Source organism: Protopterus annectens, chromosome 7.part1, assembly GCF_019279795.1.
Source record: "Protopterus annectens isolate FY-2018-M chromosome 7.part1, PAN1.0, whole genome shotgun sequence".
In the NCBI taxonomy this organism is placed as follows: domain Eukaryota; kingdom Metazoa; phylum Chordata; order Ceratodontiformes; family Protopteridae; genus Protopterus; species Protopterus annectens.
The window spans coordinates 480218356-480240560 of record NC_056740.1 but is presented as its reverse complement, the minus strand read 5'-3'; the positions used below and the strand labels follow the sequence as shown (position 1 = coordinate 480240560).

Below are 22205 nucleotides of genomic sequence, written 5' to 3'. Positions count from 1 at the left end.
CCTCTTCTCTCATCCACTGCTTAAGCAGTTCCTCAAAGGGGCCAAAAATTTGAGACCACCCAGGAGAGCTCCACTCCCAACCTGGGACCTTAACTTTGTCTTGGAGAACTCACTGTACCTCCTTTCGAGTCAGCTGATACTGCAGACTTAAAATTTCTTTCTTGGAAAACAGCTTTCCTTTTAGCAATCCCTTCAGCTAGAAGGGTATCTGAATTACAGGCCCTTATGGCAGTGGAGCCTTTCATCATCTTTCATGCGGACAGGGTATCCTCAGAACCGATCCATCCTTCATGCCCAAGGTGGTATCCAGTGTGGCTCTTAATCAATCCATTCATTTGCCAACCTTCTTTCCCAATACACAGAATAAAGGGGAACGGATACTGTATTCCTTAGATGGGCACAGACTACTTAGATTCAACTTGGATAGGACTAAACCTCAAAGGAAATCTGAACAACTGCTGGTGGCATTTGCTGCAGGGGCAGAGGGGAAGGCTATTTCAAAGCAAACCATTTCTAAATGGATAAGCCATTGCATCCATTTTTGCTATAAGCACCATGGAAAACCTGTCCCCCAGGGGATCAGACCTCACTCCAGGGCTGCATCTACCTCTACAGCCTTTCTCAGAGCCGTCCCTACCAGGGACATCCTAGAAGCTGCTACCTGGAGTTCTGTAGATACTTTCACCAAGCATTATCATTTGCCAATTTTCTGTGAATCCAGAGCTGGCTTTGCCACTGCAGTCTTGCAGGGCCTTATAGCTGGCCCTAATGCTATCTAAAATGTTCATCGTGCATACAGCTGCAGTCATAACAGATGGGTTCTCCTGCCGTCAGGTGGGTCCTCGGTCGGCCGAATTCCAATGTCTAGGTCCGGCATCGGTTGTCGTCCCTTCTTCCCTGACGTCAGTGCAACAGGGGTATAAAAGAACCAGCCAACGCCATTTTCTTCAGTCTTTCTTGCTGCGCGGTGCCCGAAGCAGAAGCAGTTCGCAAGTGCTGGTCGGCCAGCTCCTGAAATTACGAAAAATTTTGCAACCGAAGTCTTCTTGAAAGCTAAGTACCCCGTTGGGGAAACTTTTCTTGCCTCAGACCGATGTCAGACAAAGTTAATAATTGTATTTCATGTGGGAAGCAAATACCGCATAAGGATTTCCATTCCCTCTGTATTCCTTGTTTAGGCCCAGACCACGACGTCTCGGTCTGTCGCTTTTGTGCTACGTTCAACAAACGCACCATTAAGCGTCGGGCGGAGTTCGCCCAGCATTATTTTGGCAAAACATTTAACTATATTATGTCGTCGGATAGTCCAACTCCAGTTTTGTCTAAAAAGCGCTAAGATAAGGACTGAAACACGAGGTCCGTGGCCTCTACCGACACCACGCCAAAGCCGACTACAGGTGGTCTGGTTCTCAGCGAGGCGCCTATGCAGCCCCTGACTACCGACGACACTTCATTGGCAGTGTCTCCTGTGCCCGAGGTCGCAGGCTCCTCGGCCCACACCCCGACTACAGATACCGAAGCCACTCTTGGCGGTGAATCTCAAAATGTGGACAGGTCTACCTCCTCTCAAGGTGTCTTCAGACCTTCCTCTTCTTTTTCCATCAAGGCTTTCACTAAGTCTAAAGCAGCCATGCATTCTAAGAGACAAGCTACACAGTGCCCATCTCCAGGCCCCATGCCTAAAAAACAGATGCTTAAAATGGTTGAGGATTTAATTACTCTTATCAGGGGTTCTCAACCCCCCCCCCCCTGGACAAAAGGCCCAGAGTGCAGGAAGAATCCCCCTCTGATCAAGTCTCCATTATATCAGAGCACTCTGATGAACAGGAACATTCTTACTCCCCTTTTGAAGACTCTGATGCAGTGGAGTCCATTCCCTCTGTATCCCCCCCAGAGGATTACTCATTTGGGGAAACTTTGCATACCTTAAGGGAACACTTCCACTGGGAAGGCCAAGATTATTCAGATTCCAAGAAAAGGCTTAGGGAATTTCTCTTGCTACCTCAGCACAGGCCTCTGGCTATACCTCCTGTCTTGGACATACTAGATGATGTGTACTCGGCCTGCCTTAACCCGGATTCTCTACCTCCAGCCCCAGTCAAGCCTGACAGGTACTACAGGGTTCCTGACTCGCACCAATTTCTATACAAAAGCCATGCTGCTGACCCAGAAACTATCTCACAGGGCCCCAAGGGAATTAAGGCCTCCACTGCTAAAAATCCATTACCTTCCGAGAGAGATTCCAGATCCTTAGAAAGGTGGGGGGAAAAGGTATATACCTCGGCCACCTTAACCATGAGGGCATTAAACTGTCAGTTCCATATGCTAAAGTACCAACAGTTTCTGTTATCACAATTGAGAAGTAAAATGTCACAACCTGAACAACCAGACTTGAAGGAGTTACAGGATTTGATGCATAGTGCAGAACAAGTGGGTAAATGTACCTTACAATGTGGTTTTGATGCTCTAGAGGCCTCATGTAGAGCTGCTGTTACAGGATCAGTCATACGTAGACATGCCTGGCTCAAGGAACAAACCTGAACAGATCATGTCAAAGCTAAATTACTAGATGACCCCTCTACAAAAGGATGTATTATTTGGTGCTAATGCTGAGGAGGTATTAAGGAAAATGGAGGAAAAGGCTAAATCAATGCAAACAGTGAAAGGTTTTGTACAGGTACAACCCCCACGTTTCAGTAGAAATTGGCCTTCCAAAAATTGGTCCTTTCCAGCCACGGACAGACCCCAAAGAGGTAGATACAGGCGGCCGAGGGGCAGAGGACAATCCCAAGGATCGTTTAGAGGCAGACAGTGGCAAGCTCCTACACAGAGGTGGTGAGGATAACTCACAACCATTCAGAAAGCAAGCCCAATGACTTTCCCTTTTGCATGCCAAGCAAGACTCAAATGGCAGCACCCTTAGGCGGAAAACTGGCATTATTTTCAAAAAATTGGCATATTGTCACAAAAGACAAATGGATCCCTGGACATTATAAACCGAGGCTACAGATTCCATTTTCACACCCTTCCAAAAATGAGAGGCATGCCAGACCTGCCACACAATCAAAGGGCAGAGGCACAAAGACAAATTTCAGATCTCATAGACATGAAGGCTATTCAAGAGGTACCTACGCACGAACAAGGTCAAGGTTTTTATTCCAGATTATTCCTGGTACCAAGGAAGGGAAAAGATTGGAGACCTATTTTAGACCTATCCATCCTAAACACATTTCTACTCGTACCAAAATTCAAGATGCTCACTCTACAGCAGCTTCTTCCCATGCTGGGCAAGGTGTCTTGGCTGGTAACATTGGACCTCAAGGAGGCATACCTGCATGTCCCAATCAGACAAAATTGCAGAAGATATCTCAGATTTCTTGCAGGTTCAACCCATTATCAATTCTCTGCATTGCCCTTTGGCTTATCTACTGCGCCCAGAGTATTCACGAAATGCCTGGCATTAGTAATTGCCTACTGCAGACTTCAAGGGATACAAATATAACCCTATTTGGACAACTGCCTGATCCAAGCGGACAGCAAGCACATTCTTCTGAAACATCTGGCTTATGTAATAATGTTGTTGAATTCTCTGGGATACACAGTCAACAAAAAGAAATCAAGGCTAATACCGTCTCGGAAAATAATTTTCCTGGGTGCCAACTTGGACACAAACACCCAGATGGCCTACCTCACGCCAGAGAAGCAGGGGCAACTAACTCAATACTTCAGAACACCAGGCTGACTGCAAGGAAAATCCTGCAGGCTCTGGGATTCATGGCATCTAGCATCTTGCATCTTACTAATCCCATGTGCAAAGCTGCATATGAGGAAACTTCAATGGTACCTGAAAAACCTATGGTCTCAACACAGCCACAGTTTGGAAACAATAATACCACTAATTCCATGTCTGCAAAAGGAATTTCTGTGGTGGGCTCAAGCATGCCAAACAAACACAGGTCTCCCATTCAGCAAGCCTCAAGCAAATCGTCATCACAACAGACGCCTCGGACTACGCCTGGGGGGCACACATGACAGATCGGTGCATTCAGGGCAAATGGTCCCAAAAAGAAAAGCACCTTCACATCAATCAAAAGGAAATGCTAGCAGTAATAAATACTATTATAGCTTTCAAAGACCTTCTGCAACCAGGTCAACTGTTGATAAGGACGGACAACACCACAGTAATGTGGTACATAAACAGGGAGGAACCCATTCATACCCCCTATGCAGGCTGGCCATGTCACTTTGGAACATGGCCCTGGACTTACAAATCGAACTGCAAGCACAGTACTTGCCAGGCAAGGAAAACACGCTGGCAGACAACCTAAGCAGAAATATGACAGATCCACACGAATGAAAGTTGCATCCTCAAGTTTTTAGAGAGATAATTCAAGCATGGAGAAGGCCAGACATAGATCTCTTTGCCTCCCACAAAAATCACCAATTGACAAAATTCTGCTCAAGGATTTTTCATCCAAAGGCCTGGAGAGTGGACGCTCTCTTTCAGTTAGACATCAATGACAGTTTATGCCTTCCCACCTCTTCCTCTGCTGCCCAAAGTTCTATTAAAAACCAGAGCAGACAGACCAAAAATGATTCTCATTGCTCCAGACTGGCGAAGACAACACTGGTACCCACTCCTGAGGAGGGACGCATTCCCCACCATGGACCCTGCCTCTAATGCCTCTTCTGACTCGGCACAGCTTCAAAACTCTTCAGTCAGCTAAAAACACTCAATCTAGCCGCATGGAAGATTCCTTAGCATCACAACAGACCCTACTCTCCAAGGAGGTGCAGGATGTCATTTTGGAGGCCAGAAGGCCGTCTACTAGAAAAGGTTACTCCACAAAATGGAAACGGTTTTGTGTCTGGAATGAGAAAAAGGGCCAGGATCCTGGAAAACTGAATTTACCTCAATTATTACAGTATCTAGCTGAGCTGCTAAGCAGTGGACTTTCATTCTCCTCCATCAAAGTCCATGCCTCAGCCGTTTCTGCAGAATACAATACTGATCCACCCTTATTCTCTCACCCCCTCTTAAGACAGTTCCTCAGAGGGGCTAAGAATCTAAACCCCCCAAGGAAACAACCAATGCCTGCTTGGGATCTCAATTTAATTCTAGAAAAGCTGACCTTGCCTCCTTTTTAGCCAGCTTGCCTCATCAAATTTGCAATATTTGTCCTGGAAAACAGCTTTCCTTCTGGCTATTACCTCAGCTCGTAGGGTATCGGAACTACAAGCTCTCATGGCTGTGCAGCCTTTTATCATCCATCAGGACAGAGTTTCCTTACGAACCAACCCGTCCTTTATGCCAAAAGTGGTATCCAGGGTAGCTTTGAATCAGGCTATACACTTACCTACCTTTTATCCTAATCCTCAAAACAAAGGGGAGAGATTACTACATTCCTTGGACATCCACAGACAACTGCGTTATTATTTGGACAGAACAGCTCTGTGTGTCCTATGCTATAGGAGCTCAAGGAAAGCCAATTTCCAAACAGACCATCTCAAAATGGATAGCCCACTGCATACGCTTTTGCTATTCTTTTCATGGCAAAACTGTACCTACAGGCATTAGATCTCACTCCACAAGGGCCACGGCTACCTCTGCAGCTTTTCTCAGAGGAGTTCCTGCCAAAGATATTTTGGAAGCAGCCACTTGGAGTTCTGTGCATACCTTCTCCAAGCACTACCACCTTCCATTATACTCCAAATCTAGAGCAGGCTTTGCCACTGCAGTCTTGCAGGGCATTCTGGCTCCTCCTAGTTCCACCTAGTGCCTACCACCCCTTTCTTAGCTTTGGGATTCTACCCATCTGTTATGACTGCAGCTGTATGCACGATGAACATAGTACAGTTTTGTACCTACCATAAATGTAGATGTTAGAGTGCTAATACAGCTGCAGTCCAGGTTTCCCTCCCTCCTTCCCCTCTTGGGACAAGCCTATTGGCTAACACCTCCTCATGCAACCTGATTGGGGTATTCATTCTTGTTGTATTTGCTTGCACTACTGTATTTTGATTATATGGCATTGCTTTATTACACAAATGTATGTATTGCCTTCCTTCTGGGGGCACCTGACATCTGGGGCAAGAAAAACTGAAGAAAATGGCGTCGGCTGGTTCTTTTATACCCCTGTCGCACTGACGTAAGGGAAGAAGCGACGACAACCGACGCCGGACCTAGACTTTGGAATTCAGCCGACCGAGGACCCGCCTGACGGCAGGAGAACCCATCTGATATGACTGCAGCTGTATTAGCACTCGAACATCTACATTTATGGTAGGTACAAAACTGTACTTTCCTCCTCCCAACCATAGCTTTGGGAATCTACCCAAATGTAATGACTGCAACAATGAAGCATGAAGAACATAGTACAGTTGTGTGTACACATACCATAAATGTAGATGTTCGAGTGTATTCACTGTTGCAGTCCTGGTTACCCTCCCTCCAGCCCCCTAACTACGTTTGACTATACCTCTACTTTCCTTTACTATGCTTAAAAGCCCTTTGGTGTATTTGCTTTTTTGTTGGCGGTATATCTTTGTAATTTTATATTTAATTGCTTCCCATTAGGGGGGCACTTGACATCTGAGGCAAGAAAAACTGATGTAATGGCGCAGCTGCATGTTTTATACCCCCTGACGACATGGAAGAAGGAACAGCAACCGACGCAGGACCCAAGACTGTGTTAATCAGGCCGACTGAGGGCTACCTGCAAGCAGATAACCCAAATGTAATGACTGCAACAGTGAATACACTCAACATCTACATATATGGTAAGTGTACACAACTGTACTTTCCTTCTCCCGGAATCAGAGGAGCAGAAAGATGTGGCACAAGAAGTCTCAAGGTCCTTTCCGAGATGCACGTGGTGAGGACTCTTCCAGAGGCAGAGGGGGTTCCAGTAATGGAAGACGTCCCTTTCGGGGCAGAGGGGGCCCCTGGAACCAGGGCTCCAGAGATTCCTTTTCAGGTAGACCATATCAGCGCTCCTGAGGCGCTGCCCGATTGCTTTCCTCTGGAAGCAGTCGGGGCGCGTTTCTCTCTGCACCAAGCTGCCTGGCTCTCCATTACAAACTATCAGTGGGTGCAGAGAGTCATTATCAGAGGCTACCATATTCCCCTGATATCCTTTCCAAGACCTCCGAAATCCCTTCCCGATGTTCCACCCAGTCAAAGGGAGGTGACAGCTTCCGAAATTCGAAAGCTATTTCAAAAACGAGCCATCCAGCGGGTCCCATCAGATCATTGTGGATGAAGGTTCTAATCAAGATTCTTTTGGTGCCAAAGAAAACCGGGGACTGGAGACCCGTTCTGGATCTCAGCCAACTAAACAAATCGGTAGTTCAGACCAAGTTCCGCATGGTTACGATTCAGTCCATCCTCCCCTTTCTGCGGGTGGTGTGTGGATGTGCTCAGTAGATCTCCGGGATGCTTATTATCAAGATGGACAAGCACTCCAGGAGCCTCCTTCGCTTCCGGTAGGGAGCCAATCACTATCAGTTCAGAGCCATGCCTTTCGGTCTCTCGATAGCCCTCAGAATGTTCACGAAATGTCTTGCAGTGGTAACAGCTCATTTGAGACTTCTGGAATTCCAGGTGTTTCCATATTTAAATGATTGCTCCTCTCCACCAAGTATCTTCTGGTCAGGGCTCTCTGCTACACATTGGCTCTGGCGGAGTCATTAGGCATCACCATACACTGGGAGAAATCAAACCTTCAACCATCACAACTGGAATTCATAGGGGCAGTATTCAACACTCAGTCAAGCCTAATCTCATTCTCACTTCCCCTCCACAGGCTTCAGAGACTCAGGGCACAAGTTTAGGTGATACTCTGTCAAAGCAAGGTGTCTGCAAGAGAAATTCATCAAGCCTTGGGATCTATGGCTGCGGCCATCCCCATAGTTCCCTTAGCCAAACTACACGAGATTACTACAATGGCTCCTTCAGGCCCAGTGGATACTCATCCTTCACCCCCTGAGCTCAAAGATTCCCATCACCAACATTTGCAAACAAGATGTCCTCTGGTGGACGAATACAGATAAGTCTTTCGTGTCGTCCCTCCCAGGTTCCACAGCCAGTGCTACGGTGACCACAGATGCTTCCCTGATAGGGTGGGGGTGGGGGGGGGCACTTCCAGGGAAAGTCAGTCCAAGGCACGTGGTCCAATGTAAAGGTAAATTTGCATATCAGTGTCCTGGAGTTAAGAGCGGTGCTGTTGGCTCTGCAAGCTTTTCATCTGCTCCTTCCGTCCAGAACGATTGCTGTCCAGTCAGACATGTACGTGGTCTGGTACGTAAAAAAAACAGGGTGGGGCCAAATCTTACCCCATTTGTCACAAAGCCATGAGAATCTGGCAGTGGGTGATTGCTTCCAACCGATTCCTGATAGCAGCGCATATCCCGGAGAGCTCCAACGTGATCGCGGACAGACTGAGCAGATGCATCCTTCATCCTCACGAGTGGTGTCTCAACCATAGTGTGGCGACGGATATTTTCAGCCGCTGGGGCCAGCTATGCTGCGACCTTTTTGCCTCCCCTTCAAATACAAAATGCAGCAGCTACTTTGTCCTCTTTCCCCCTCTCGGGGAGTCAGACACGCTCTAGTCCACGATTGGCCCACGGGTCTCCTTTATGCTTACCCTCAGATTCCTCTGATTCTACTTGTTCTACAGAAAGCTATTCGGTTGAGAAGCAAAGCGATCCTCATCGCTCCGTTCTGGCCTCGTCAAGTGTGGTTTCCCTTCCTTCAACCTCATTTGTTACAACCTTCTTGGATCCTAGACACTCGTCAGGACCGAATTTCTCACCCACAAGGGCTGACTCACCCGAATCTGTCCACAGGCAACTGACAGCTTGGTTTCTCCACTTCTGTTAGTTGCCAGGCAGGAAATCCTCTCTTCACTGGTCTGGGATATTATTTTGGTTTCTCATAAACCATCCACCAGGAAACTTTACAGGGATAAATGGAAAAGATTCTCTATTTGGTCACGTAACCAGAAGGCTAGACCCGTTCTCAGCCCCCATAGCCACTATTCTTCACTATTTGGCTGAGCTGTTCGACAGAGGCCTCTGCTTCTACCAATTGAGTCCATCTAGCAGCTATTTCCAACTTCCATAACTGGTCTGAATGGGTACCACTTATCTCCTCTCATCTTTGCAAGACCTTCCTCAAGGGTATCTTTCATAGCAGGCCTCCATTCAGACAGCCGGTGGAGGCATGGAATTTGTCCTGGGTTCTGCAGGCTCGCTCTCTGCCTCCGTTTGAGCCGGCTGCCATATGTGATCTAAAATTCTTGTCATGGAAATCCTTATTCCTGGTGGCTATAACTTCTGCAAGACTATTTTCTGAATTAGAAGAATTATGTATCAGGAGCCCTTATCTGATCTTTCATAAGGACAGAGTATCACTTCGAACCAACACATACTTTCTCCCCAAAGTGGTTTCTGACTTTTCGATTAACCAGTCCATTGAGCTCCCTGTGTTTTTCCCGAATTACCCTAACAAGGGAGAGTACGGCCTACATTCCCTGGATATTCATAGACAATTGTGCTTTTTTTCTGGACAGAACTAAATCATTTCGCAAGTCAGACCAGCTTTTCGTTTCCTTTGTGGGCTCTAGAATGGGAGGTGCAGTATCAAAGGTTACTTTGTCTAAAATGGCTCTGGTATTGCATTGCCTTCACATATTCACTTACTGTGGGATCTAAGCCTGGCCAAATCAAAGCTCACTCAACTAGTGCTATTGCAGCATCTGTTGCCTTCCACTCTAGGGCCTCCATGGATGACATTTGTGCAGCTGCCATTTGGGCTAAGCCCCACACTTTTATCAAGCATTACAAATTGGATCTGATCTCCAGGGGAAGAGCGGCCTTTGGTTCAATGGCTCTCAGGAATGTTCTTCCATAAGTGCCACCCAGGTTCTCCAAGTAGCTGGGGACTCGGTCCCATCAGTGTTCAATAGGAAGAAGATTAGCAACTTCATATAAAGAAGTTGTCTTACCATAACGTTCCGTCTTAGTTTATCTTCCTCCAGTCATCTCACCCTCCCACCGACCCCCTCCTAAGATTCCTGGCGGATCTTCTGGGTCTTTGTGTTATATTAGGGGTTCTGCTCAGAGATGGCCTCTTGACTTATTCTTTCTCTATATGTTGCATGCAAACTCTGAGGTAACTGAGCAAAGGGCATTGTGGGTAGCAGCTTAGTGCGAAAGTTTTTTGGTGCGCGCAAGCTTGGTGTAAGGCGCAGACACTGTTTCGAGGGTTCAGAACCGAACCCATCAGTGATAACTGGAAGATCAACTCTGATGGAACGTTATGGTAAGACATAACTTCTTTTTACAGGATGCTCCCTTGCACCAACCGTCTTTTTGGCAGCAAAGCAGAAGTCCTCAAAAGTATGCAGGAAAAAGCTAAATCTATGCAAACTGTTAAAGATTTCCTACAAGTACAGCCTCCAAGATTCAGTAGACATTGGCCTTAAGAACTGGTCCTTTCCAGTCCCTTGGAAGCCTTTTCAGTCCAAACTCAGGAACAGCAGACCACCTAGGCCACAGTCTCAGGCTACGCACAGACCTAAGTAGCGGGGGGCTCCCACTTCCAAAGCAGGGAATAGTAAGCCCACCCCCTTACGGAAAAAATGGCACAGTGACTTAACCTTAATCCTTCTAAGCCCTGCTCTACTACCTGCTCCCTTAGGAGGAAAGTTCGCCCTGCATGCAAAAAACTGGGAACTCGTTACCCAGAACAAATGGGTTTTGAACATAGTTTCCCAAGGATACAGATTCCACTTCCACACCCTACCCAACCCCAAATGGTTGGCCAGACCTACCCCCAAACCAATGGGTGGAGGCACAATAGCATGTTTTCTCTCTTAATATCAGGGCTATTCAGCCTGTCCCAGCAGAACATAGGGGACAAGGTTTTTATTCAAGACATTTTGTGGTGCCCTAGTGTCCTATCCTGGACCTCTCTATTCTCAACACCTTTCTGGTAGTTCCAAAATTCAAAATGCTAACTCTGCAACAACTTCTTCCCATGCTAGCAAAGGATGCCTGGCTGGCAACCCTAGACTTAAAGGAAGCTTACCTGCACATCCCAATAAGGGAATCTTGCAGGAAATACCTACGCTTCAGGGCAGGCTCCATGCACTATCAGTTCTCTGCACTTCCCTTTGGCTTATCTACTGCGCCCAGGGTATTCACAAAGTGTCTAGCTCCAGCCGTTGCATTTTGCAGGCAGAGAAACATTCAAATTTACCCATACTTGGACGATTGTCTGATTCAGGCAGAAAGCCAGGACTTGCTATTATAACACATGGCATTCGTAAAGAAACTTCTAACCTCACTGGGGTTACACCATCAACGAAAAGAAATCTCACCTAGTACCCTGCCACAACAGATTGTATTCCTGGGAGCAAGCTTGAACAACTTCCCAGATGGCATTCCTCACTCCAGAGAAAAAAGTTTGACAACCTATATTGGCCACAAAACCCCAGCTATCTGCAAGGAAAATACTGCAAGCCCTGGGGTTTATGGCCTCTTGCATATTGCTAATTCCATATGCGAGACTGCATATGAGGAAACTCCAATGGTATCTAAAAGGCCTATGGTGTCAACATTCTCAGGACCTGGAGACCATGATTTCTATCATTCCTTGTATCGATACAGAGTTCCTTTGGTGGGCAGAGGCCTGATACCACAACAAGGGACTCCCTTTCACTCTATGCCCTGCCGCCCAGACCCCAGCAGATGCATCAGACTTTGCATGGGGGATCACATGGCAGGGCAGTGCATTCAGGGCAAATGGACCCTGAGACAGATGCACCTGCATATCAATGAAAAAGAAATGTTAGCTGTACAGAATGCTCTGACAGCCTTCAAAGACCATGTTATTCCAGGACAACTGACAGACACCACAGTTGTTACATAAACAAGCAGGGGGGGAACCCACTCGTACCCTCTCTGCAGACTAGCCATGGCTCTGTGGAACACAGCCTTGAGCTACCAGGTACACCTGTAAGCTCAATTCCTGCCAGGCAAACTAAATTCACTGGCAGACGACTTAAGCTGAAATCTCATGGACCCACACGAATGGAAACTAGAACCCAAAATATTCAACTTCTTGAACTAATGGGGGACTCCAGAGGTAGACCTGTTTGCCTCCCCTCAGAACTACCAATTGCACAAATTCTGCACAAGAACTCCTCACAGCCAAGCTTGGAAAGTGGATGCCCTGTCCTTTACTTGTGAAAGCCTCTCAGTTTATGCCTTACGACCTGATGTCATGGAAGAGGAGACCGCATCCGACGCAGGGATCCGAAGACTCTGGTATTCAGACTGGCTGAGCGCTACCTGCAGGCAGATAACCCAAATGTGATGACTGCAACAGTGAATACACTCTAACATCTACATTTATGGTAAGTGTACACAACTGTACTTTTCTGCTAAGTACTTGGAACTGTCGGGGGTGGGGCTTTCAAGGTTGATTCGCTTACCCAGTATTTCACAGGGATGCTTATTGGTTGCTTACCCACTTTGTTGCCTCTGCTCTTCACTTATTTTACTGCGTTGTAAGGAGTCATCTAAATGGTTGTAGTTGGGCTTGTTGAAATCACTTTACTGATATGAGCTGAAGAGTTTACAGTTTACTGAATTTCATATTTTCTATTTGAAGTGTAAAACCAAGTGCTGGAAGTTTTGACACATTGCTGCAAACTGTTGGAGCGGGAACTTTCAAATTCTAACATTGTTGCACCTTCATAGCTTTTTTTTGGGGGGGGGGGGGTATTCTTCCCTTGCACTAGTTCCTCAAGTTTCTGCATCTTATAGCACCCAAAATTGTACCTTGAAATAGGGGGGATGTTTTGTGGTAGTGCAGTTTGAGCTACACATAGTCTTTATTCACACTTTTAAGTTCTGTTCTTAAGGGGATTGTAGTTCCTTCAGGATTTTATGAAGCACTGTCTCATAATATAGAACAGGTGAGCATTTATTTTCCACCTCTCCTTTTTTAATATTTGTTGTTCAGTCTGGCTAATGAGAAATACACTTTGGTCAGAATGGCTTTCTAGGCAAGGATCCTTAGTGAAAGACACGTAGCAGTTGTGTAGTTATTTTATAGACAGTTCTTTCATTTGACAGCCATACATTTGGTTTCATAACTTTCATGTTGGGTTCTGCAATTTCTTCCCATTTGCTGGTAATGAGCTATATGACAGATAAGGGATGTACCTTGTATTAGTTTTCAGTTTGTTATAGGGTTTGTGGATACTGTTGGAGTTGGCATAAATGTATTTTTGCTGAAAGGATCTGCATAGTTGATGCACTTCGATACTTGTTTTGCGTGGGTAAGCTTATTAAATACATTTTGTTTTCAATAAGCATTATTGTAAATATGTTATTGTTCCAATCTAGTATGCTCAGGATTATCAACAGTATTTTCAACCTCAAGGGGAGTCTTCGGAGTCCACTTCAGCATCGGCTTCAGGTAAGTGGATTACTAGAAGCATCTTGCTGAAAACTCCCCCCTTAGTAACTTGTGACCTTTGTGCTGCTGAAAGTCTAACCACTGAACATGCGCACCTTGTTCTGAGAAGTTGCTGTGTGTACCATATAAGATTGTTTGGCTAGCACGAACATTGTTTTTAGGCTTTTCTATTTTATTTTCCTGTAGCAGTTTCTCTGCTTACTGACTTTATAAACCAGTACTTCAAAACTTTGATAACTCAAATTTTTAAACATAACATTGATTTATTTTTATTCGTATGTTGCTGTTCCAAGAAAGTTTCATGCCAAATTCATTGCACTGAAGAGATTTTTTAATTTGTATGCTAAACTGAGTGCAAATTATCATTTGCCTTCTTTTTGCACTGCTGTGTACTTTATCTGTTGAAAAACATTTCCGTGGAATACCTTGTGAGGGTGCCTGGTGAAATTCCCCTTCATCTATGTTTTGGTATGTGTAACAAGGTTAGTTTGAAGGAGGATGATGATGCACAGGTGCTGTATCATGTTGGTAGCCATGTTTGTGACAAAACCTTTATGTTGGAGTTCTATATTTAGAATTTATAGAAAGAAAATAAAATTTCTTTGAGGTGGAATTCTCTCAGTTTTTCCAGGTTCATCTTTACTAACTTTATTCTTTTCATTCTCTGCACTTTCTGGAAGCCTAGCCAAGTTTGAGCACAGTGCTCATGGGTTAGGACCTTATGGTGAGGAGGAGCCATGTTTGTCTTGCTCTGGTATGCATGTAGACCATGTCATTGCCTTGCTTTGCATGTTACTTTTGAATAGTTTTAGTATGAGGTGATCCAGTGTGCACTTGTGATGCTCCTGGTGCTTAGTCCATGATGAATTCCCAGTCTGTGGGCCATAATCACCTTGCTTCCAGGAGGACAAAACAAATCAGGCCCTTGATGAATTTATGGTTGCCCTTCCAGTCATAAAGATATACCTACGACACATTTATATGCAGGGGAAGGTTGTTCCAGAGACAGAATGAAATCTGGCCCAGCATTCTCTGCTTGTTGATAGAGATTGTCTTTAAAAGTTAAGGTGTTTGTGGAGCCTATTGATGATTATCATTAAATCACTGTTGTAGCAGCATAGGATGTGAGGAATGTATCCTGCTAAGGACTGAACATCCTGCCAGGTCAGAAAGTTTGATAGTACTTCCACACACTTGTACATTTGTTGGAGCTTGAGAGAGAGCAGGTGTAAATGTGCACATAATCATGCCAATACTCAGAAATTTGCTGTTGAAGCTACCAGTAAAACTTTCTGTTGGCTACATCATCTCAGGATTATGTGCTAGTTTTGTCAAGTGGGCAGATAAGTACCCTGCTAGGGAACTGCCTTACTGTGTTTTTTTTTTTTTTTTTTTTTTTTGGTTTGTTTTTGTGTTTAATGAGGGAATTGTTTGTGTTAGACAATGTGCTTGAGAACAGTTTCACACCTCTGTCTTGTTCACAGCAGCCAGAGCTTCTGACTACAAATTTCTCTCTGGTATGTCATGCAGGTGTAGACAAATTCTTCTGCAACTCATATGAGAAGTTGAGCTTTAAAAAAGTGGATGGTCTTTCCCTTCCTTTGGTACCAAAGTGAGGAAATGACTTGCTGCAGGCAGGTTGCAGGTACCTACACAGTACTATAGTCATATTGTAGGGAGAAAAGCAACTCGAGTGGAGTTAAACTGAGCGAGAAAGTGGAGTTTTCCTTTAAATAACCCTGGAGAACGTCCTCTTGCTCAGTCTTACAAGATAGTATTTATAAGCTCTTTCTTGGGTGCAGCTGTCATGATGACCTTCCTGATGGCAAAAGACTTGTACAAGGAGCAGTTCCTGATGTTTTTACTTAGGATCACAAAGCAGTCAGGGAATATCTCCGGATCGATAATTCTCATTATTCCTTCGATCAGTCTGTGTATTAGAAAAATTCAGTGGTTCCTCAACTGTCTATGGACTCTCTACCAGCACCCTCTCTTCTACCTTCCAGTACTAATTTCTCAAAGTGAACTTCTTTGGTAAGTCAATCCGATGTCTCCCATCCCAGGTCCTACCATTCAGACTGTAACCACAGATTCTTCTGATTTTTGCATGGGGAGCTGCTTCCAAAGGGGTGGTGATGTAAGGGTCTTGGAAACCATCAGGACTGAAAACATTACATGAAGGAAGTAAAGGCATTGATTGATGCTCTCAAATCCCTGCACTGCCATCTGATTCGAAGGCCTCTGTTAATCATGGTACTTAAGCAGGGGGCACTAGATCTTTGCATCCTTTATAGATTAACAGTGCTAGCCTGGAATATCTGGTCGTGCGTTTCAGTCACTCCCTTAAGGCTACCCCATGAAGGGATGTGAAAGGGAGAGGGAGGCAAAAGCCCTGACAAGGACAGCGCTAAGAAGCGCAAGTAAAGATTCTCAGCCTGGCAACAAAAGCAAAAATAAGGGGGTGGAGGGAGGGAGCGGCTACTGCAGCAGTAATCATTTGAACATCTGATGTCCTATTCTCATGTTGCAGTATTCCAAATTTTTGAGTTATCCTTTGCTTGCTACCCAAACGTCTGGCTAGTATACAAAAGCTTGTCACTGCGAAATACGTGGGACGTTGGCCTAAGGAAGCGCAAGCCATAAAAGTGACATTTGCACATACCTTTCCTCAGAACTTCTCTGCCGCCAGTTGAACATCAGCTGCTCTTGCATTCTTTGCCATTGGATCTTCAAATTTCTAAGATAAGTACCCTGTTGGGGGCGTTTATGATTCTTTTGTCACTGCATGTCTGTTTAGGTTGCATGTCATCCAGGAAGGGAAAGTGCATGTGCAGTCATCAGATCCCCCATAAAGTCGCCCACAAACTCTGCCTTTTCTGTCTAGTACCTACTCAAGACCATTTTATTTGCACGATCTGTCAGGCCTTTGTCACTAAGACACTCCAGTCTGTATGCTTTGAATATTTACTTAGAGAATCAACATCTTAAACACTTAGCGTTAGGGATGGAAGGGTCATCTAGTCAGTCCATAGAGCCACCTAAAAAGAAGGCCAAAGTTTCCAGGCCTGAACTTACTTCTGCCCCTCTTCCACCTGGCATTCCTCCTGTGATCAATGTTCACCTGGAAGAGTGTTCAGAGTCTGCCGAAACAGGTATAGCGGGTACCCCTCAGGAGGGCTGCAGAGCCTAGGGCAGAAGGTGAGTCTGGGGAGGGCTTGCAGATGTCACCTGCCAACGATGAGGGGGAGCCTCAGCTTCTTGCAGCTGCACAGACAGGCCCTTCCACTGCTTCCCAGCAAACAGAAATTAGGCCTCCTTTAGAGACTAGGCCTTCCTTACTCCTTCTAGGCAGAATCTAGGCCTCCTTTAGAGACTAGGCCTTCCTTAGTCCTCCTAGGCCTTCACTTAAAAAGAAACCCAAAACCTCTCCCCCCTCCTGCTAAAAGACAACCTGATTGGCAGGCTTTCACAAAGCCTATTTTAATGCCTTTATGGCCCTAAGGACTGCTGTGCTGGTTTCCCGCAGGCTGGTCCTCCGATCAGGTCCAGGCATCAGGCTGAGGAAATTATCCAACTTGAAGCTGAGGACACTTCAGACTCCTCTTTGGAGGATTCTCTGTCCTGTGTCTCTGATACCTTCTCTTGGGTATGCTTCCCCAGGGGGGCAAATCTGCTGAGGCTGACTCCCCATGAGAGGACCTCACATTTGTGGAGACTATTTCTAAAATGAGAACTTTTTCAGTGGGTTTTTTCTGAAATATCAGAGGTCCAAAAAAGATACTGTGTACTTCTGCAGATGGAAAGCCCTGCTGCTTCTACAATTTTTCCAGTGTTCTTGGCTTTCTTGGAAGCTTTTAATGCTGCCTCTGTTAATCCGGATTCACAACCACCTGCCCCTAGAAGGCCTGACAGGTTTTATAAAGTCCCTGAAGGGGAGACATTTTTGATGAAATGCCCTCTTGCTGACCCTGCCACTGTGTTTCAGTGGACAAACAATCCAAACTACTTCCCTCTACCTCTGTCCCTTCCCATAGAGAAGGACAGTAAGGCCATAGAGTGCCTTGGTAAGAAGGTATAAACTTCTGCTACCTTTAGGGCAGTAAATTACCAGACGCATATGTCTAAATATGTCTTGGCTGTTTTGACCCAGGTCACCAAGCTTTTAGCTGACCTTCCTGACTCGCCTTCTAAGATTTAAATTTCCAAGCTCATTTCCCTGTCTTCCCAAGTTACTAAACATTCAGTTAGATGCCACTATGATGTGGCAGAAGCCTCTGCCAGATCTGCAGCCTCATCTTCAGTCCTTAGAAGATGCTCATGCTTAAGGCTACAGCCCTTACCTGATGATTTTGTGGCCAAATTACTGGATGCACCCCTAGATAACTCTGCCCTTTTTGGGTCTGAAGTGGCTGAACTATTTAAGGCCCTTCAGCAAAACGGGACCGAAACTGCAGGATTTAAAACACCTGCTAATTTCCCCATACCCAAATTTCACAGGAACTATTCCTCAAATGACCCAGTTCATTAGGAAACACACTACCTCAGCTTCCCATGCTAGGGCAGGAGAAGGAACTAGGAAACGGCAGACCCCTTCTAAGCCTACTCAAACTGCTTCCCAGAAACCTCCTTTTCAAGACTGGGCAGGTAGCCTGTGACTACCTGCTTTCACTACCCCCTCTCCAGACTCCATTTCTCTGTCTCTAAGGCTTCTCTCACTGTCTTCCACATTGACAAAACATGATTTCAGAGAGGTGGATCCTTTCCATCATAGAAGAGTTACTTTATGACCCAGATCATTTCCCCTTCTCCCAGAAGGATTCCACAGCCACCCAAAGATGAACTCTCCCTTTTCCACCCAGACAGCCTACTTTCATGAGGAACCATACAACCAGTTCCTCTGGCAGAAAAAGGAAAGGGATTCTATTCCAGACTCTTCCTAGTTCACAGGAAGGATGGACCTTAGAAGACCTGTCCTGGATATCTCACCTCCATCTTCTCTTACAGGTACCCACCTTTCATATGCTTACTCTTCAGACCTTTTCCTTCCCTGATAACTCAGGGATTTCTAGTCACCTTAAACATAAAGGATGCCTATCTTCACATCCCTATAAGGTCCAACTACCGGAAATATTTTCACTTTGCTGTTGGTTCCTTACATTTTCAGTTTGCAGCCTTGGCTTTTGGGGACTCTACTACTCCAAGGGTCTTCACCAAGTGTCTGGCTCCAGTGGTTGTTTATTGCCGGGTCCAAGAGATTCCAATTTTTCCATACCTGGACGACCTGATTCGGGCAGAATGCTCCAGATCCCTACAGAACCAACTCCACCAAGTCATCTCAGTCCTTCAGGCACTGAGATTCAATGTAAACTTCCCCAAGTCCAACCTGAGTCCTTCCCAGGACCATGTTTTCCTAGGCTGCAAGACGGGGACAGATGACATGAGGCCATTCCTTTCACCCCAAAAAGTGGAAACCTTGAGGCAATATCTGTCTTCCGTTCTCAAAGCCACTGCTTTGATAGCCAGACAATACCTCTGACTGCTGGGTCATCTGGCTTCCACTGTACCCATGCTGCCTCTCGCAAGACTCCACATGAGAAAATTGCAATGGTACCTGAAGTTCACATGGACTCAACACTCAGACTCCTTGGACTTTCGCATCCCTTTTCTTCCTTGCCTAAGGAAGGAGATTGTGATGGTTGAACCAAGTTATACTTGACCCAGGATTTCCAGTCCAACTCCTTGCCCCAGTTCAGAAAATGTACACAGATACCTCATATCTGGGCTTGGGGGCTACTTTGGGCAGCCTGAAAGTGCAGGGTACCTGGTCACACACAGTCAGTTGTGAACACATCAACATCAGGGAAATGAGAGCTATCCTATTTGCCCTGACAGTCTTCCGTCATGCCCTAAAACAAGGTCTCCTGAAATTGTTCAGACAACATTACAGTTCTATGGTATGTGAACAGATGGGGTGGAACCAAATCTTATTTGCTTTGCAGACTTGCTCTCCAAGCCTGGGACCTGGCAGCCCAACACATTCTCTTTGCAGGCAGTTTATATCCCTTCAACTCAGAATATTCAGGCAGACACCTTGAGCAGGTCCATGTCACAGTCCCATGAATGGATGCTTCACAGGGGTGTTTCTGTCCACAGGTGGGGTACACCACAAATAGATCTGTTGGTCTCCCCTCTGAACAAGCAACTACCACTGTTTTGCACCAGACTACCCACTCCCTTAGCAAGGGCAATGGACTCCTTTTCAGTCTCATGGAAGGGGATGTTTCTGTATGCATTTCCCCCTTCCCATTACTTCAAAAGGTCCTGCTGGTGACTCCCTTTTGGCCAAGACAGCATTGGTTCCCCCGCCTTCTGCATTTAGCCAGGAGCAATCATCACGAGTTACCTCAGAGCGGACCTTCGAATTCCTAGTCTATCCCCATCTGGAATCTCTGAATCTAACCCTGTGGGTGATAGAATTTTGATCTCCTAGACATCTAAATGGAAGAGATTCTCCATGTGGTGTCTGCAGATAGCTAGACCCGTTTCAAATTGAGGTCCCCTTAGTGCTGTCCTGTCTGTGTGAACTGTTGCAAGCAGGGTTGGCATATTCCTCTGTTAAAGCACACCTTGCTGCTATTTCGACCGGTCTGCCTCTTAATCCCCTTCTAGCTTCTCGTCTGTATGGGTTTACTCCTCTAGTCTTGCGTACATACGGCCAGTGTCCAAAAGCTTTCAGTCCCTCCAAGGTGCATGAGACATCTGATGTGGCCAAGAGTACGTGGGCCACAAAGGTGACAGCACGCACCAGTCCTCAACTTTTCAGCCACCAGTCGTACGCCAAGTGTTTCTGCTACTGCTGACGTTGGATTTGTTTTATAAGACAAGTATCCCGTTGGGGACCTTTTCAGTCTTTCTATAAATTTAATATTGCTTGTTCATGCCATCCAGAACGAGTAAGTATTGGTGCAGCTGCCAGATCCCTCATAAGGATGACCACGATAAGTGCCTTTTTTGTTTGGGACGGTTGCACGACCACAAGGCCTGCTCTGTTTGCCAGGCATTCATGCCTAAGACACTACATAGTTGCTTTCATGCGCTTAATCTTTACCTTGAAAACAAATGTCTGAAGCTGCTTACCTTACAGATGGGGGAGGGTTCCTCACTGGTGGTAGGGGTAGAGAACTCAGGCTCTTGTCGCGTGTACTGTTCAACTGTTGTGACCTCTCCCTGCTGTGATGTATTTTTGGCTAAATCACCTCCTCCATCTGAAATAAAACCCCTCTTAATTATAACAGTTTTCCCTCTGACTACTTCACATGCTGCCGATTCATGTGAGATTTCATGTACCATCATGCAGTAGTTCATTCTACCCCTTCCTCACTTGCTCTCTCATCCTTTCCTCGTAACATAATACCTTAACCCCTACATATCTTGTACCATTCTTCCCTCCCTCTACAGTTCGTCTCGTCTGTAGTCACTTCTTTATATTACACTTCTCCCCAAATTATTTCTTTTACTAATAAAATATTAAAGTGTATAAAAATCAGTTTTACTAATTTTACACTATCTACAAGTGTATGGAACTCACACCATGATTATTACCATTTATTCCTCACCATTATATTACTTCTATTCTCTTCATATTTTATCATATTCTTTAGCTCAGATGGCCCACTCAGATAAATTTATACTCGTCACACTATTCTACATACTTGCCTACCTTTATTGAAATCACTGCTTGGTGGTCATCGCAACTAAAACATCACCCACTACAAAACTAACCTTTTTTCTCAACTCATCTTGTAGCTGTAAGCCCTTCTGTGTATAGCACTAAAGCTGCCCGTTCATGCTTCATTATACTTACACTGAGTGGTAACGTTGAACCGAACTATGGTTAGACTTGACCACCATTATCCAAAGTATACGTTCGGTATGTAGCCAACCGTAAGTCATGTGAACATCACCAGGATTAGTAACCTTGATCTCTGGCTTAACTATTCTCATTCTAAAGATGCAGACAAGAATGAATTATAGCTTAAATACAACAACTGGATCTACGTGATGATCACCAGCATATACCATTCCTTCTGTGAAAACAGATCTGGTGAATCCACAGTATTTCTCTATACATGGTCACTACCAGCAACTCTAAAAAGACAAAAGCTCAAAATGAACCCTTTTTCAACTTAACTTTCAGTGACCAAACAAAGATCTAGTTAGTCACTGTCAGTCTCCCACCACCTTCCAATTTAGCTTAGTTACAAAACACATTATGGGAAATGTCTGAAGCTGCAAAACACCATAAGTGTATTGCCACTGGTGATTTCAGTCTTGACTATGAAGTTAAAAATAAAATGGCTCTTAATCACATTTGTCTTTCGACAGTTTTCCCCTTAAAGTAAACTCTGGCCCAAGACCTGATCAGAATTCCCCAAAGTCCTCCATTATTGATCTAATCATAACAAATATATCTGACAAACTGTATAATCAGTACCTGCTTCCTTTTTCTGTTGATCACTGACATTGATGGTTTAGGGTAGTTGAGCTTTTTCCTGTAATTATCCTTATCAAAGCTGTCTGTAAAATATCTTCTGCTACAGTACAGGAAGAAACAGCTTTTAGGACCTCATTCTGTGCCTTCTCTGACCCTAACTCAGACATTTTTTACAGTCTATAACTTGCTCTCAGAGAGAGGTTGTTGCACTTAAAA

The 22205-nt window shown here is 45.2% G+C and overlaps 1 protein-coding gene across 1 annotated transcript in view; it reads left to right on the top strand.

The window, feature by feature from the left end:
- The window catches only part of LOC122807832 (RNA-binding protein 5-like), a 1001232-nt gene that overhangs the window by 443877 nt on the left and 535150 nt on the right, over positions 1 to 22205 (top strand). The window contains exon 13 of the mRNA XM_044078931.1: positions 13423 to 13495. Within this exon, the coding sequence (XP_043934866.1) occupies positions 13423 to 13495 (73 nt within the window). The remainder of the gene's footprint in view (positions 1 to 13422; positions 13496 to 22205) is intronic.